At 39.1% G+C, this 16,836-nt stretch overlaps 1 protein-coding gene across 1 annotated transcript; it reads left to right on the forward strand.

The window, feature by feature from the left end:
* The first annotated feature begins 13,772 nt into the window (after positions 1–13,772).
* On the forward strand, positions 13,773–16,578 carry FIBIN (fin bud initiation factor homolog). The gene has a single exon (XM_081327584.1). It carries the CDS (start codon positions 14,628–14,630, stop codon positions 15,279–15,281), a length of 654 nt encoding a protein of 217 aa, XP_081183710.1. The 5' UTR covers positions 13,773–14,627; the 3' UTR covers positions 15,282–16,578.
* Positions 16,579–16,836: the final 258 nt, after the last annotated feature.

The following is a 16,836-nucleotide window of genomic DNA, read 5'->3' on the forward strand; positions in this document are numbered from 1 at the left end:
CCTTCCAAGAGCCTTGGTGGAGCAGTGGGCTAATGCCTCCTTAAGTAACACCAGCTGCCTGCAATTAGTGCAGGTTCGCGTCCCACCAGGCTCAAGGTTGACTCAGCCTTCCATCCTTCCGAGGTAGGTAAAATGAGGACCCAGATTGTTGGGGGCAATAAGCTGACTTTGTAATAATGCCGCTTGGGGTTTGTGTGAAAGCCCTAATAAGCAGGCATATACATAGAATGAAGGCTACTGCTAAGCTTGTAAGCCGCCCTGAGTCTTCGGAGAAGGGCGGGATATAAATGGAATTAAAATAATAAAAAAATTGGGCAAAGTTGCAAGACAGTTTGGAAAATAAGCATATTAATGTGGTACATTATGTTAAACACCATAAAATTTGTTTAAGGTCAGTGGAGTAATAATAATGTGATGATGATGATGATGATGATGATGATGATGATGATGATGATGATGATGATGATGATGATGACCATGAATGATTATATCATGTATCAATTATTGAACAGGTTCTAAATCTTAAATTGTAGGTTTAAATTAAGTTTTAAAAAACCAAGAACAATACTTAGGTCATAATGTGATCAATGTTTCATATCTATTTCCTGCTATAACCCATTGCCCAACATAGGAGTAAAAAAAAGTAATTGCCAGATGATTAAGCAATGAAACAAATTAAAATACAATTATAATGTCTGAGTTGCGTCATTTCGTCGATTTGATATATGTTAGCCTTCTGTAGCCTTCACCTGCAATCTGTTATGATTCAGATGTTTTGCATTAAAAAGAAAACAAAATGAATAGCTATTAGAATCTAAAAAATGATTTATAGTTTGGTCCCCAAATTAGATTTGATCATATACTGTTCTGATCAAACAACACTACTATTCTGTTACAAAACTAATACAAAACTATTTCAAAACATTTTCATAAATAAACACATTGTCGTAATTTTAGCATTTTTAAGGAGACTATTTTGGTATTTGTGAATAGACATCCTCTCCAAAATCATGCATTTTTTGACAGTGGATTATTATTTTATGTTATATTTCATGCATTTTGACAGAATGGGTTATTCATCTGCAGGATAATGTATTATAGTTTACTTTCTACTGGATTTCAAGCAGATTAACGTATTATAGTTTATTTTCTACTTTCAAGTGGATTTCAGAAGCATATTATTAAAAGGGAAAGTTTGTACAGAGTGCACTGCGAGAGATAGGCAGTAGTAGTTTGTGATATATCTTTGGGGTTTTTTCCCCCCATGAATATTAAAGATATATACATATACATATACATATACATATACATATACATATACATATACATATACATATATATTTGACTTTGGTAAACATTTTCAGAAGTTTTTTTATGTTGTTACAGAAAGAATACTGAAAGTTATTGGCAAACACATTTTGAGGGCATACTGGGGAAACTATTCAATCCTGTTTCTTTTTATCCCAGTTTATAAAACATAACCTGCAGCCAGGTAAGGGCTATATGCAAAGAACTTGGTGAGCTAGCTGCATACACTGATCTAAGTTACATTGGTGTTTTCAGAGTATCCCGAATATCATACATGTAAATCCCTGTACCTCTACATTAGATATTAAGACTTGCAGGGGGAGATGTCAGGACAAAATTGGCCATGCTTTCTTCAATATTTGGGGTATGCTCATCAGCCAAAATGTAATAATGTTTACAAATCAAAGGTGGCAAGATTCAAGTTGAATTTTAACTTAGAGATTAGAAAGCAACAAGACTGAACCATTTTGAAATTCATTTCCAATTTCAACCATATAACTGGGAAAAATCAAAAGTTTACAGTTGCTTCAGTTTTTAGAGGAATGAAGTGAAAATAGTGAGACTGTTGAACCTCTACAGGACATCAGTTCTGGGAAGTTTGAGTAATTTTACTATAATAAAAATCTGAAAATGTTGGCCTCTGTTACAAGACAGTGGTAAAACAAAACTGCAACACAGCAGCCTTCAAATTGACTACAGAAAAGTTAGATCATTTTTTTTCTCTCTCACACTTGGCAATTTTAAGATGAGTGGACTTCAACTCCCAGAATTGCCTAACCAGTAGCTGGAGTTAAAGTTAATTCATCTTAAAGTTGCCAAGTTTTAAAAACACTGAATTAGACTGAACCAATATAGAAAATGACCTACACTGGGAAATCCATGGGAGCTCCAGAAGTGAAGAGAATGACAACATATGCATCATCACTTCATAACATATACGGTAGTTATAGTATTTGCATAATGATGTCATGTTATATGCATCACCTTTTTTCAAAAATAAATTTTTGCTAAAAATAGAAAAGCCCATCCCTCTTGACTATTTTTGGTCTTGCAAGCTTTTTTGCCTGGCTCAATGACCAGACTCTCATGTCAATGTAAAGGAGTTCATTACAATACACAATCTTTAGCTTCACATTACTTTTCTCCATGGAAGAAAGGAAAGCTGTAACAATCAGACTTTGCAAAACTAGAAAACACTCGAGAGACCAACAAGTCAAATTTTAATCTGATTTGATCTGCTTCAGTAATTCAGTGATTCAAATATAAGGGGTAATCCATTTAGTTGTTATTCAAATAGCAAAATTCCTTGGTAGATTCACATAGCTATTCTTGCTAGGTAAAAAGATATGCACTCTTTTTACTGAACACAAGTATAAAATATAAAATACTCCTTTATCTTACAATAAGGTATACTGTCTGAAACAGTACATGAATGAAACACACGAGACAAAATAAAACAGCTGGTAAATCAGTCACAGCACAATAATATCCTACTGCAAAAGCTAGGTCTGATCTTAAGATTATTCAAAAGATATGCTTCTTATATGATTCACCCATTGGAAGAAAAAACTCCACATCCATCAGATTGTTAGCATTATTGCTGAATTATTGTTTGTTGTAATGTGGCAAGACATTTCTGAATTCTAAAAATGTTGGAATCACCAGATGGAAAACTTCCTTTACCAAAACCACTTTTTAAATTAATTTCTGATGTGTATCATTGCTTCATGTAGATTATATATGATAATAACTTTACAAAAACCTCACTAACCTAGTTAGTCATTTAAAAAATGAATATCCTGAATTTTGGAAAGTTGTCCACTGGAATAATTATCTATCGAGGGAAAAGAATCGAGAAATCAAGTCCTAGAGCAAATGTTGGTGCCAATTACTTTCCCTAATGTTTTTTTCTGGCAATCACTGCATTAGATTCCATCAACCAGTATATGCAGTGGTGGGATTCAAATATGTGAATAACTGGTTCTCTGTGTGGATGCCACTTCTGGAAGTCAATTCTGGGCCTGGGCAACAAAAAATTAGCACCAGTTCTGCCAAAGTTGTGCGAACTGGCTGAATCCCACCACTGGTTATATGCCATATTCCACCTTCAGTGCCCTTCAGTAGCCAAATAGGACAATTCCAGTGGTGGGACTCAGCCAGTTCACACCACTTCAGCAGAACCGGTAGCTAATTTTTTGTTGCCCAGGCCCAGAATGAATTTCCGGAAGCAGCATTCACACAGAGAACTGGTTATTCACATATTTGAATCTCACCACTGGACAGTTCCTATAATAAAATTTAGTACAAAACATGAAATAAAAAAAAATGAAGGTGCAAAAAAGGATTGTCATTTTTACTCTTTCCAAATGTGCTGTCTTCAGAGGCATTCATTCAAATAGATCAAAATATCTCCTCAGCAGCAATCAACACTCATATGAGCAGAGATTAACCACAAGATTAACACTAGGTCAACAATCAAGTAAACAATTACCAAATGACGAACTAGCTATCTGGACAAACACACTAACTGTAAACAACAGCTTAATCAAGAAACAACCAAGAACATTCCCATCAATACTGGTAGGGCAAGTCACTACCAGCCACAGTATATAAAAATAAAAGCAGATCACGGTCCTTTCTAGAACTGATAATGTTACCTAGTTTGATAATCAAATGCCTGCAAGAAAACCATCATGCTCAGAAAGTGCCAAGGACCTCACAGATTCATCCATAAATGTCCATAAAAATATTACCTAACATATTTCCTCCTCCTATTTTCCCTACAACAACCCTGTGAGGTGGGTTGGCCAAGGTCATTCAGCTGTCTTTCATGGAGAAGGAAGGACTTAAACTCACAGTCTCTTGCTTTGTAGCCTGCTGCATTAATTGCTAGACCAACTGCCTATAAGTGTGATGAAAACCCACAGTTAATGTATATGAAATATAGATAAAACAACTGAACATATATGTAGCTAAAATGGCACCACCTATGTAAAATAGGGGGAAATGAGCCTGTTTGTGATAATTCCAAGTTGGGCAGATTGGAAAGAATCTTTGATAATTTAAGTGAAACACACCATGCTCAATATCATGTAGCAGATACATTTGTTCTAGTTGTCCAAGTAATTTATCTTCTTTATCCTTTGTTTTCTTTCTCTTAAAAATTAAACCTTGGATTATAACCATGTGTCTATTGTTAAACTTCACACATCAGGAGATGTGGTAATGAATGCCTCAATTTTCCTCATGAAAAATGGCTACTACACAATTGGTACCATTGTTTAATATTGTGAGAAACCTTGGCTCCAAAGGGCATGGCCACACACCATAAAACTAATTTCTAATATGCCAGAAGAGTGAAATTAATTTCTTAAGTATACGGGGTTCATAACATTTATTGAATTTCATTAATTAAAGTAAATGTAGTTGATTAATGACTTGGTGAATCTGTTTTGATTGCTGATTTAGTTGAAATGTTATTGAAGCCTCTTTTCAAAGTTTGGCAACTTCCTAGAAACTACAGGGACAATAAATGAGGAATGTATCATTAAAAAGTAAAATAATCCAGTTAAACACACAGGAAAATGTTTCAGAAAGAATGTTAATTATAAATTGCATCAGAATAAGGCTAGTAGACAAGAATGCCAAAGAAGTAATATTAAAACTCTTAAGGCTCAATTGCTGGATGGAATTTTCATATCAACTATACTCTGATAAAGGAGGATTAAAACTTTCCAGGCATTTACAAAAGTTTCTTCAGAGCTATTTGAACATTAACAATTTGAAGGAACTGAAAGGATTTTTTTCTTTATTATTTTACTCAAATTCAAATAGCTTTATGTTGTTACCAAGAATTTGTCCTGCTTTAATTCATATGTGAATTAATATTGAACATGATAAATATTGCTTTCTGGAGCATTCTGATAAATTATTTACATTTTGCCTGCTCAGAATTGAATAGGCCCATTATAATTTTCTACAAAAGATAAATTACTCCAATTTTTCAGAAAATCAGCCCAGTTACTGTAAGTCTACGGTGGGGGGAAAAAAGCTGCATAAATTTGTAAAAGTTTTGTTGGCATCTTGTAACTGCTTGAATTGAGTTCTTCAGTTCCAATAGCTTTGTATATAATACACAATGACATAAACACAAACATTGAAGCAATAAACATATAATTAACTATGCAGATATTACTAGTACATCTAATAGGAAGTACAATAATTGCTGCTAAAGTCTCAGGGTACAAGAGAATAATGCCGTGCTGATGTTGCTGGTGAAAGCAGTATTGGGTTTAGTCATTAAAAACTATGAAATGGCCAATGGTGTTAAAAGAAATATTGCTGGTGATCATAAAATGTTGTTTTATATGATTGTGTGTTTTATTTGGAACCTGCCAAGTCACAGAAGCAAGATGGATGGTGTAGAAATTTGATAAACAAGCAAACAAACCTTCACATACCTGCTTTTTACACCTGTCGCACATAGTATAGTGACACATTTATTAAGAGGAGGGGGTTTTCTGCAGAAATGAGAGCATCCATCTCTCTCTCTCTCTCTTTCCCCTTCCCTCCCTTTCCCTCCCTCTCTTTTTCAAACAGTATATTGCATTGTATGACTGCAAAAAAGGCGTATGTGCTATTTTAAAACAAATTGTTATGGAAACAAAAAAAGCAAAGATAAAATGACAGAATGGGTGTACTTGGGTAAATACAGAGCTAGCAAAGCATCCATGGGATGTCAAGACTATCTCATTTTTGAAGTTTTTGAAACATTCTTTCTAGAGGCAAAAGCAGTTGTTTAACAGATTTCTGATTGGTAAAGTGCTTTGTTGTATATTTACAGTGCAGGAGTTTCAATTCCTGGTGATTTACACAATTGTTCCTTGTTACTGAGTCATGAAATATGCCTTACTCCAAAGTTGATAAGCATATGGAACAAATCAAGCACTCCTAAGCCTGTACATCCTTGAAATTCAACCTCAAATGAATTGATTCATAAACAAAACACTTAACTTCAGAGTATTAAATTCCTACTGAGATTCCATAGAAATCGAATAGAGTATTCTACAACCAGTCTGGATTTGACGTTCTTGGTGGAAGGTAGTTAAAAACAATTTTGCATCCCACTAACCAATCTGGAATCAAAGTAATACAGAATAATATTTATTTGTGGGCATTCAGAGGTTGTAGGGAAATAAGTGAGGGCAGTTAATTAAATAACATATAGTTTTTTCACACTGAATTTGCCAACAAGTCAATCTCCACCTTGCCCTACTTTAATGATTTTATACTTCTTGCAATGACTTCCTTGCTGACTTATTTTTGTTTTTGCTGGGTTTAGTAAAATCATAGAAGTGCAAACAATACATTGTTACAAAGATTCTGGCATTCGTTGTATATCTTCTGGAAGAGATATATCCACCTGTAGTTTCAATTTTAAAGAAAGGGAAGTCATCAAGCACCTCCAAAAGCAAACAGATTTGCATAAAATATCTTTATACTAATTTGTAGGGTCTTTCATACTTCAAAATTATTTCAGAAAAAAGGGGTCTGGATCTTGGGCGTGCAATACCACACTGTTATTCATTAGCACAGCTAATTCTTTATGACTTTTATGCAAGTATAAAAAAGTGTAAAAAGAGAAGACAGTGCTTTCAAATGCTATTCTGAAAACAGCTGCATTTAAAAAAAATGAGATGGAGCATGGAAGCCAAAACAATAGGACTCCTCACAGAAATTAGTTGTGTTTATTCGAGATTTGAAGGAGATCTCCAAATTATATAGATGCACATGTAGAAGTACTATAATTTAAAAAGGATTATTATACATCTTACTAAAATGGGGCAGCCCATGGCCACATACTCTGTATGCATTCCCAGTTAGCTATTGAAATGTCATTCTCTCTATTATTATGGTCCTTTAAACCAGATGTTGACTGAACAACCCTGTCTGACAGACCTTCAAATTAGAGGCTATATTCTCTATAGCAAATATTTTACTCTACAAAGAAGCAGTTAGTTTTTGGCTTCCATATAGATCTGGGGCATTATAGTCCTGTTTCTTTTAAAGGTTTTTGAACTTTAAGCTTCCAGGTATGCTATATGGAATCCAGTGTATGAGGTTTTTAATAATGAGAATGTGCAGATCAAAGTACAAGTTTATTGTTGTGCTGAGAACTCTGGAGTACAACTATGGGTTGAGTTTTGTGTTAGGCATTCTGTTTTAGTGATGAAACCCTAAAATCCCCCCAAAACATAGACAATAATCACAAATGAAGGTGAATATACGTATCCCAGGATAATTTGCAGGATCCAATTTGAGTCGGTCATCAGGATCAGAGGTTTAGTCTTCCAAGCTTTTGGACTCTTGCTGGAATTTCTCTCTAGCAGAGTATGTGCTGTCCTATGTGTGGTATTTATATTGCAAGTGTCTTTTCAGATGTTGACTGGGGCCTGTTGATGGCTGACTTTTAAGTCATTAGCTGTCATTTGCTTGTGCTGCCCAGCCCTCGCCTTCTAAGTACTTGATAGGCGTGTGGTAAATCAGAAATCCTGTTGACTGACAGGGGGCCTGTTTCCCAGGCTTCAATCACCTCCCTGGCTGTTTTCGTGCCTGCTCATCCAACAATCTTACTAGCTGCAAAATTGAATGTGTGTCCTTGTTCATTGCAGTGTGAGGCTACCAATGAGTTTGGGTCTCCTAGTCTGACCCCTCACTTGTGTTCTTGCAGTTTGGTGGTTAGCTTCCTCCCAGTCTGTCCTACATAGTCACAGGGGCAAATCCATGCAGGGGATTCTGTAGATTACATTGGAAGTATCTCCCACCTCCAAGCAATCTTTACAATGCATAATTTGTAACTTTTGGCAGCACAAAAACAGCCAGGGAAGTGATTGAAGCCTGGGAAACAGACTCCTTGTCAGTCAACAGGATTGCTGTTTTACCACCAGCCTATCAAGTACTTAAGAGGGCTGGGCAGCACAAGCAAAGGACAGCTAATGACTTAAAAGCCAGCCATCAATACACCCCAATCAACATCTAAAAAGCCACTTACACCATGCACTATAAATACCAGACACACTCTGCTAGAGAGAAATTCCCTGAAGATGGGCTCCAGCACCAGTCTGAAAGCTTGGAAGGTGAAACCTCTGGTCCCAGTGGCTGACCCAAATTGAGTAGACAATAATACTGTATTTTAAATATGAGAATGCAAACAAAAAAGTCACAGGAAACCAACACAAAATGGCTATGAGACCATGCTGAAAGCATTTTATGGCCTCATCAGAGTCATTTAATAAAGCTTTATTTGGATTTCAGATACACAAGTACAAAAAAAAATCCCCTCTCCCTTTAACAAAATTCTTGGCTATAAGAAACCACCAGCAGAATTTTTATTTATGAAACTGTGCTCTCAAAGCCTATTGGGGAAATACGTATGCATATATTTATGCCTCCAGTTTTATATAATGTAGCTCTAACCATAAAGAATGGCTACATAATTAAGGTAAGTGAACAAAGCATCTATCGTTATGAGTTTACACAACCTGTTCTTCCCGACTTGTGAGGGCCAGCACTAACATTCTGTATATAATATTCTGTATATAACGTTCTGTATGTAATCATATTGTTCCAATGGCTTATGAGAAAATATTGGGTGAGTTGTTTTAAAATCCTTTTGAGTCCTTTAGGAATCTATCAGGCAACAATGACAAAAGAATCCCTTCCAAATACTGTATAACTCTACCATACTCCATTTTAGTACTGGTGGCAATTTTTTTTATTTTAATTCCATTTATATCCCGCCCTTCTCTGAAGACTCAGGGCGGCTTACAAGCTTAGCAGTAGCCTTCATTCTATGTATATGCCTGCTTATTAGGGCTTTCACACACACACCCCAAGCGGCATTTTTACAAAGTCAGCTTAATTGCCCCCAACAATCTGGGTCCTCATTTTACCTACCTCGGAAGGATGGAAGGCTGAGTCAACCTTGAGCCTGGTGGGATGCGAACCTGCACTAATTGCAGGCAGCTGGTGTTACTTAAGGAGGCATTAGCCCACTGCTCCACCAAGGCAATTGTGCTGTTTGATGCAATACGGGAGTGGCGGTCTATTATATTCAGGGGGCATTCAGGTGGAAAGAAAACAAAGTGTAAAATTCAATCACTGGAATAAAACTCCTTGTTCCGAAACAAGTCTTTATCTGCCCATCACAATCCTAACCAAATGAAGCAGGGTAGAAAAACAACATAGCTTTTTTTATTATTATTTTTCTGGCCAAGTCCTGGAGATGAACTGTTTTAAATAGGGGGAAAAAAAGCATGAGGTCACTTTTCTTGGCGAAAAAGCGTGCACAGTTTCCATCAACTTCAGTAGCAATATTAGTCTCTGCTATGAAAAAAACTGGGCACTGACTTCTGTGGTGTCACTTGGAGGACAAACCAGCCCCAAGAGCAAACTTCTCGTTGTCCTACGGAATTTAAGCCAAAAAAAAATTTAAATACATAATGTAATATTGCGTATTTAAACAGCTGTATAGTGGCTAGCTGCCATATGTCAGTTAAATAAAATATTCTCTGTAGGTAGGTTTATGTATATGTGTGTAGGATGTCTATGTGTATGTGTCACATTTTTTTAAAAAAAAATCTTCAACATTAGACAATAGAGCCATTCTTTTATTTATTTATTTTACTCTGGTTATCATTTTAACCCCCTTTATATGCTGCCTAGGTTGCTTTGTGATGGGGCTAATAATAATAATAATAATAAAGTTGGAAGGGACCTTGGAGGTCATCTAGTCCAACCCCCTGCTCAGGCAGGAAACCTTATACCATTTCAGGCAAATGGCTGTCCAGTCTCTTCTTAAAAACCTCCAGTGTTGGAGCATTCACCACCTCTGGAGGCAGGTTGTTCCACTGGTTAATTGTTCTAACTGTCAGGAAGTTTCTCCTTAGTTCTAGGTTGCTTCTCTCCTTGACTAGTTTCCATCCGTTGCTTCTTGTCCTGCTTTCAGGTGCTTTGGAGAATAGCTTGACTCCCTCTTCTTTGTCGTAGCCCCTGAGATATTGGAACACTGCTATCATGTCACCCCTCACCCTTCTCTTCATTAAACTACACATACCCAATTCCAGCAACCGTTCCCTGTATGTTTTAGCCTCCAGCCCCCTAATCATCTTTGTTGCTCTTCTCTGTACCCTTTCTAGAGTCTCGACATCTTTTTTACATCGTGGTGACCAAAACTGGATGCAGTATTCCAGGTGTGGCCTTACCAAAGCATTGTAGAGTGGTATTAGTACTTCACTTGATCTTGATTCTATCCCTCTGTTAATGCAGCCTAGCACTGTGTTGGCTTTTTTGGCAGCTGCAGCACACTGCTGGCTCATATTGAAGTGATTGTCTACTAAGACTCTGAGATCCCTCTCACAGTTACTACTATTGAGCATGGTACCACCTATACTATACCTATGCATTTGATTTTTCCTGCCTAAGTGTAGAACCTTACTTTTTTCACCATTGAATTTCATTTTGTTAGATAGTGCCCAATGTTCGAGTCTGTCCAGATCCTTCTGTATCTTAAGCCTATCTTCTGGAGTATTGGCTATTCCTGCCAGCTTGGTGTCGTCTGCAAATTTGATGAGTTCCCCATCTATCCCCTCATCCAAATCATTAATGAAGATATTGAAGAGCACTGGGCCCAGAACAGAGCCCTGGGGCACCCCACTACACACTTCCTTCCATGTAGATGCGGTTCCATTGAGGACCACACGCTGAGTACGGCCTGTCAGCCAGCTACGAATCCATCTGGTGGTAATGCTATCTAACCCACATTTTTCTATCTTACACACTGAATTAAGGCTCTTACACACTGAATTAATCAAATTAATCAATAATATATAGATGATAGATCCTGGCTTTTTCCTTCTCCTCTTTCCTTTGTTTTTAATGCAGCCTAGTTTGATCTTGCTTGAGAAAGCATCAGAGACAGATTTTCTTTGTTGCCATACTAGCTAGCACTCCACAAGCTATTTAAACCATCTTCTTTTAATTTAATCCCATAGAAATGTAATGTATACTACAACCACAAGGCAATATGCAAAGGCATCTTTGTATGAAAATCCATTAATTTTATGACTGAAGTAGTGAGGTTTGCTTTTTGCCTTCCAGAAATTCCATCAAGAAAATTAAGAATCCTAGAAAGACAAGTGTGTGTGGGGGGGGACACCAATTAAGTCAGCAGAACTGCTTTTAACCACTCGTTGCTTATTAAAGTTCTGCTGGGAAGCTCTATGAATGTTTGTAATAGAGTGAAGAACTGGCTCTTTGGGTTATTTTGGACCAAAAGGGCTTCATAGACCTTTGAAACAGCAGTAGTTACTCATTTTATAATTGTTAAGGATTAGAAAGTTTAAGAAAAACCTTGCTGTTTTGGTAGAAAAATGCCTAGCACTCTGAGCTTTGAAAAGGATCATAAATGAGTATCTGATGGATGAGGAGCACAAATAAACACCTGAGCCCTTACTGTATAATCTTACCATACCAGCTAATTCTTAACTATTCTTCCCAAGTACATTCACCTCTCATATTTGAAGTAACAATATCTTAGTAGCTTCCAGATATATCCAGATATGTAGTCCTTGCCTTACAACCATTCAATGGACTGTTCAAAGTTACAACAGCACTGGAAAAAGTTATTTACAACCTGTACACGACCTGTTGTAGTATCCCCAGTCTTGTGATCAAAATTTGGATGCTTAGCAACCGGTATGTATTTACAATGGTTGCAGCATCTTGGGCTCATGTGATCATTTGCAACCTTCGCAGCTGGCTTCCGACAAAGTCAATGAGAGAAGGCAGATTCCCTTAATGACGGCGTAATTTGCTTACCTGCAATGATTCGCTTAATCACCATGGTCATAAAATACAATACAATACAATTCCATTTAAACAAAGATTCCATTAGTTGAATGGTACATTATTATTTTATACTCCTTCTAATACATGTATTAAGTTCAATGTATAATGCCTGCCATTTCCTGGATCTTCCTACCCTGGACCCATTTTGAAAAACTTAACTGTTGCCAGCTTTAACATTTTGGAGTTAGGTACTTGGAGAAGATGCATATAAGGGAAAATGCCAGGATAATTATAATGTCTGTAAGCCACCCAGAGTCACTGAGAGTGAGTGGGCAGCCATACAAATTTTCTAAATAGGTAACAAATTATTGATAGTGCCAATACTTACAGCATGAAATCTTACTTCATTTGGCTAAGGTGTGCTTAGATAGAAGGAAGGAAGGAAGGAAGGAAGGAAGGAAGGAAGGAAGGAAGGAAGGAAGGAAGGAAGGAAGGAAGGAAGGAAGGAAGGAAGGAAGGAAGGAAGGAAGGAAGGAAGGAAGGAAGATGTAAGTGAACCTTTCTGCTCACCACATATAAATGGTTAGTATGAGCAATCCAGGACCTTGCTACACAAATCAGTGTGATGGGTTAAGTGATGAATAGACCCTTGGGAAATCCAGGACAAGTGCACTCTGAGTCACAGAAACTAGTGGGTCTCTTGGAAGCAATCTCTCAGCCCAACCTCCTACACGGAGCCACTGCAGTGGGGGGGAAAATGTGAAGAGGGTATCTCTGTACGTCAACTTGCACTCTTGAATTAAATGTGAGATATAAATGGAACATACAAATATTGTTGCTGGGATATAGTGGAAGGACAGAGTCTTTTGATCTGAGATGACTGAGAAGGAAATGACAGCTGAATTCAAACACAGTTGAACATCACTCTGTTGGTTACAGCAGAGGTCCCCAACCTTTTGGCCCCAAGGACTGGTTTTGTGGAAGACAATTTTTCCACAGACTAGGGGGAGGACAAGCATGCAAGCTAGATTTCTCCCATGCACAGTTTACAGTAGGGTTCACACTTCTACGAGAATCTAATGCTTGATGATCTGAGGTGGAGCAGAGGCATTGATGCTAGTTGCTGGAGAGTGGATGCAAATGCAGATGAAGCTTTGCTCGCTTGCCTGCAGCTCACCTCCAGCCGGGCGTCCCAGTACCTAACAGGCCACAGACTGGTACTGGTCCATGGCCCAAGGGTTGGGGGCCCCTGGATTAAAAGCACAGAATACCAGTGGGAACACAGGCCAGAACAAGATGTAGAGGACATTTGTTAGTACAGTATGGATGATTCATCTCCATTCTACGATGCACTATTTTATTATGTCATTTAGATTCCTATCATTTCTATTTTGAGAATAAAAAAGCCATACTTTGTAAACAACACACAACTCTGGTTTTCATGACCATTTCATGATTTCACTGAATATTCCAGAAAAGTTACTTTCTAGTTGGTTTTTCTGCACCCCTTTCACAAGCCCAAGGATATTCCAGGAAAATAATACTCTCAGTTTACTCAGCTTATTGAACTATTTATTTATTACATTTATTACATGTTAAACTTGCATTTTCAAAAACCAGCCTCCTACTGTGGTCTTCAAAACTAGGCTGACCAGCCTCATTTGGAGTTTCTGCTGGAAACAGGTTGCTGGCATTTCTTCCTAAACCGAATCAATCTGACAAAAAAAACTGATTTGATGAAGAGTCTTTACAAGATCCCCCCTCGCACAGGATTTCTTTTTCTATGGGAAAGTCCTCTCCTCTAGAATCGTGGGCTCTTCAAACAGATGATACTATAGCTTTAATAATGATATGGAGGTAAGGATTCATTCCAAACTTGGTGTCTGGGCTTCTCCGTAAGCAACGGGGCCCACTGCTGTAATTTGAGAGGAGGAGGAGAGACAGAGACCGAGAGATCCTACGGCCAAAAGCCGAAGTCCCGCGTTAGCACCAATCCCGATGTAGAATTGGAAAAAGAAAAAAAAAAGTAGCCCAAAGCGGTTGCAGCAACTCCGGGCAGCTCTCACTCAAATCTGGACTCAAGCACGCCCTCTCTCCCTCCCCGTTTTTTTTTTTTACTTGGAAGTTTCCTAACGCGCGTGGAGAGCCAGGAGAAAGGAAAACGTGGTTAAGGAAAGTTGGTGGGAAAGAAGCCAGAGGCTCCTCCTTAAGGTTTGTTGATCTTCCCCAACCACCCCCTTCCCGGGAAAAAACGAAGCTCTCGCGGGCCAACCGGTTGCAACGGAGAACTCGCTCAGCGGGGAGCGAGAAGGGCCAAGCGACCGCTTTCCCAGCGGGTCCCAATGAAGCCCTGCACGACGGGCGGCTACAAGCAGAGGACTTGAACCAGGCGCGACCGGAGTTGCCTTTGCCCTCCGCTTCGGGACGCTTAAGTTTGTCGGGCAGCTTCCCTTCCCCGTCCCGTCCCCGGGATGCTGCTGGGGCTCCGCTCGGTGTGGCTGCTGAGCTGTTCGATCAGCTTGTGCCACGGCTATTTCGACGGCCCGCTTTACCCGGAGATGTCCAACGGGACGCTGCATCACTATTTCGTGCCGGACGGGGACTACGAAGAGAACGATGACCCGGAGAAATGTCAGCTGCTTTTCAGGGTGAGCGACCGCCTGCGCTGCACAGCGGACGGGGAGGCTGAGCGCTCGCATCCCGCCGCGGCGGCGCCCACTCTGACGCTGCGCGAGGAATTCAGCCTCCTCGGCCGGCAGGTGGAGGACACGGCGCGCGTGCTGGAAGGCATCCAGAAGAGCATCGCCTACGACCTGGACGGCGAGGAGAGCTACGGCAACTACCTGCGCAGGGAATCCACCCAGATCGGCGACGCCTACGCCAACTCGGAAAAGTCGCTGGGCGAGCTGGAAAACAAGTTCCGGCAAGGCCAGGAGCACGAGAGCCACGAGGAGAGCCGCCTCAACGACGACTTCCTGGCAATGCTGGTGCATGCGCGGGCCCTCCTCAAGGAGACGCTGACCGTCTCGGCGGGCTTGCGGGACAAGTACGAGCTGCTCGCGCTCACCGTCCGGAGCCACGGCGCGCGCCTCAGCCGTCTCAAGACCGAGTATCTCAAGGGTTGAGCAGGAGCGCCCCCCCCCTTTTTTTTTCTCCCCTCCTCGGTGGCCACGCGGCGGAACTCTTGCCGGGCACGCTTCCCACGGACGGGTTTTCTTCTCCACCACATCCCGACCGACCCTTTGCTGCTGGTACCACAGTGCGGATCGTTGGCGAATTTTCATCTGAGCACCTTGAAAGAGCAAAGTAAAGGGCCTGCCTACCTTTAGGTGGCGTGAAAGACGGCTCAGACGACAAATCGACAGTTGTTTCCCCTTGTGAAGATGGGGGAAAAACTGATGGGGGCGCTATTTTTGCTAGGTACCAAAAAATCCAGGAGTGTGTCATCAGCCCATTTTTTAAGTTCGTTTCTTAGCTTTCTGACAGATGGAAATTCAAGTTACTGGGGGTGGGGTGAGGGCCATGTCAGTAAAAAGAGCGCTTTGTGGGATTCCCACTGGCAAAACGTTGAAAGACGCACACAAGCTTACGGCACACAAGCTTACTTTATTCCCTTCGTCCACATTCTTTAGCATAATGTATCTGAAATAGAGGGAACAAATAAAAGTTGACCATTGGGACAATCTATGTACCTAACTTAATAACTCACTGGCCTGGCTTTTTCACCTATGGTTGGGTTGCAAGTTTTTACTCAATTACTTGAAAGTAAGTTCTATTGAGTAAAAAAAGACCGAATTTGGAGGCAATAGTTGTAAGAGTTGCAAAAGCTTTAAAGATAATTCTTTTAATACCTTTTTAGTTCAAAAAGAGAAACAATGGTATAGTCAAACATATCTCAGTTCTGGAGATTTGGGAGTATCTGATATGTTGCAAGAGTTTTAGAATTTATTGGTCGCAATTCAGCAATGTTATATACACTTAAAGTCTTTTGTTGTTTTATGGAATTTGTTGTTGTACAACTCTGGGGGGAAATGTTATAGACAGGAGATGCTAAGTTACAGCTTTTGAACCTTGTCCTCTAGTTCTTTCAAATGAAATCTTCTGAAATTCCATAGTGATGCAGTATTACTAAAAATCAATAATCAATAGAATTTCTGGTGCCAAGGTTTCCATATATTTTATTTAGCTTGTTTTCAAAATAAACCTATATGGTTGCCACTGCCTGCCTGATTCCACATTGACAATTGAGGAACTCAGTTAAAGTAATGTATTAATCCTTTTACTGATTGATGATAACTGCCCTGGAAATTTGTGATGTTATCAATGGTTTGGGAAAAATATGGAATGATAGTTTGGGATTTTGGAAAAATTATGGAATGATACTTATTTCATTTTAATTCATCAGGAGAACTAAAAAGATAATGCTTTCTATTAGATGTGAAAGTAATTTTCCCCATAATTTTAGTGCTTTATGGATATTTTATGGATATTGGTCATTTGAACAAGAATATGATAGTTATAAACATGCACTCAACACCAAATAACAGTTATTTTCTCTCCCAGTTTTATTTTAATTTGCCCTGAATCATGATTACCGAAAGAAATGTCTTTATCATTATTTTAAACATGCCATTCATTGAAAAGTGCAGTTCTTTAGTACTGCAGTAAAAGTTGTAAATC

The sequence above is a fragment of the Vipera berus genome (genome assembly GCF_964194415.1).
Source record: "Vipera berus genome assembly, chromosome: 1".
In the NCBI taxonomy this organism is placed as follows: domain Eukaryota; kingdom Metazoa; phylum Chordata; class Lepidosauria; order Squamata; family Viperidae; genus Vipera; species Vipera berus.

Coding starts and splice junctions, on each gene's coding strand:
- FIBIN (XM_081327584.1), top strand. CDS start 14,628: ATGCTGCTGGGGCTCCGCTCGGTGTGGCTGCTGAGCTGTTCGATCAGC.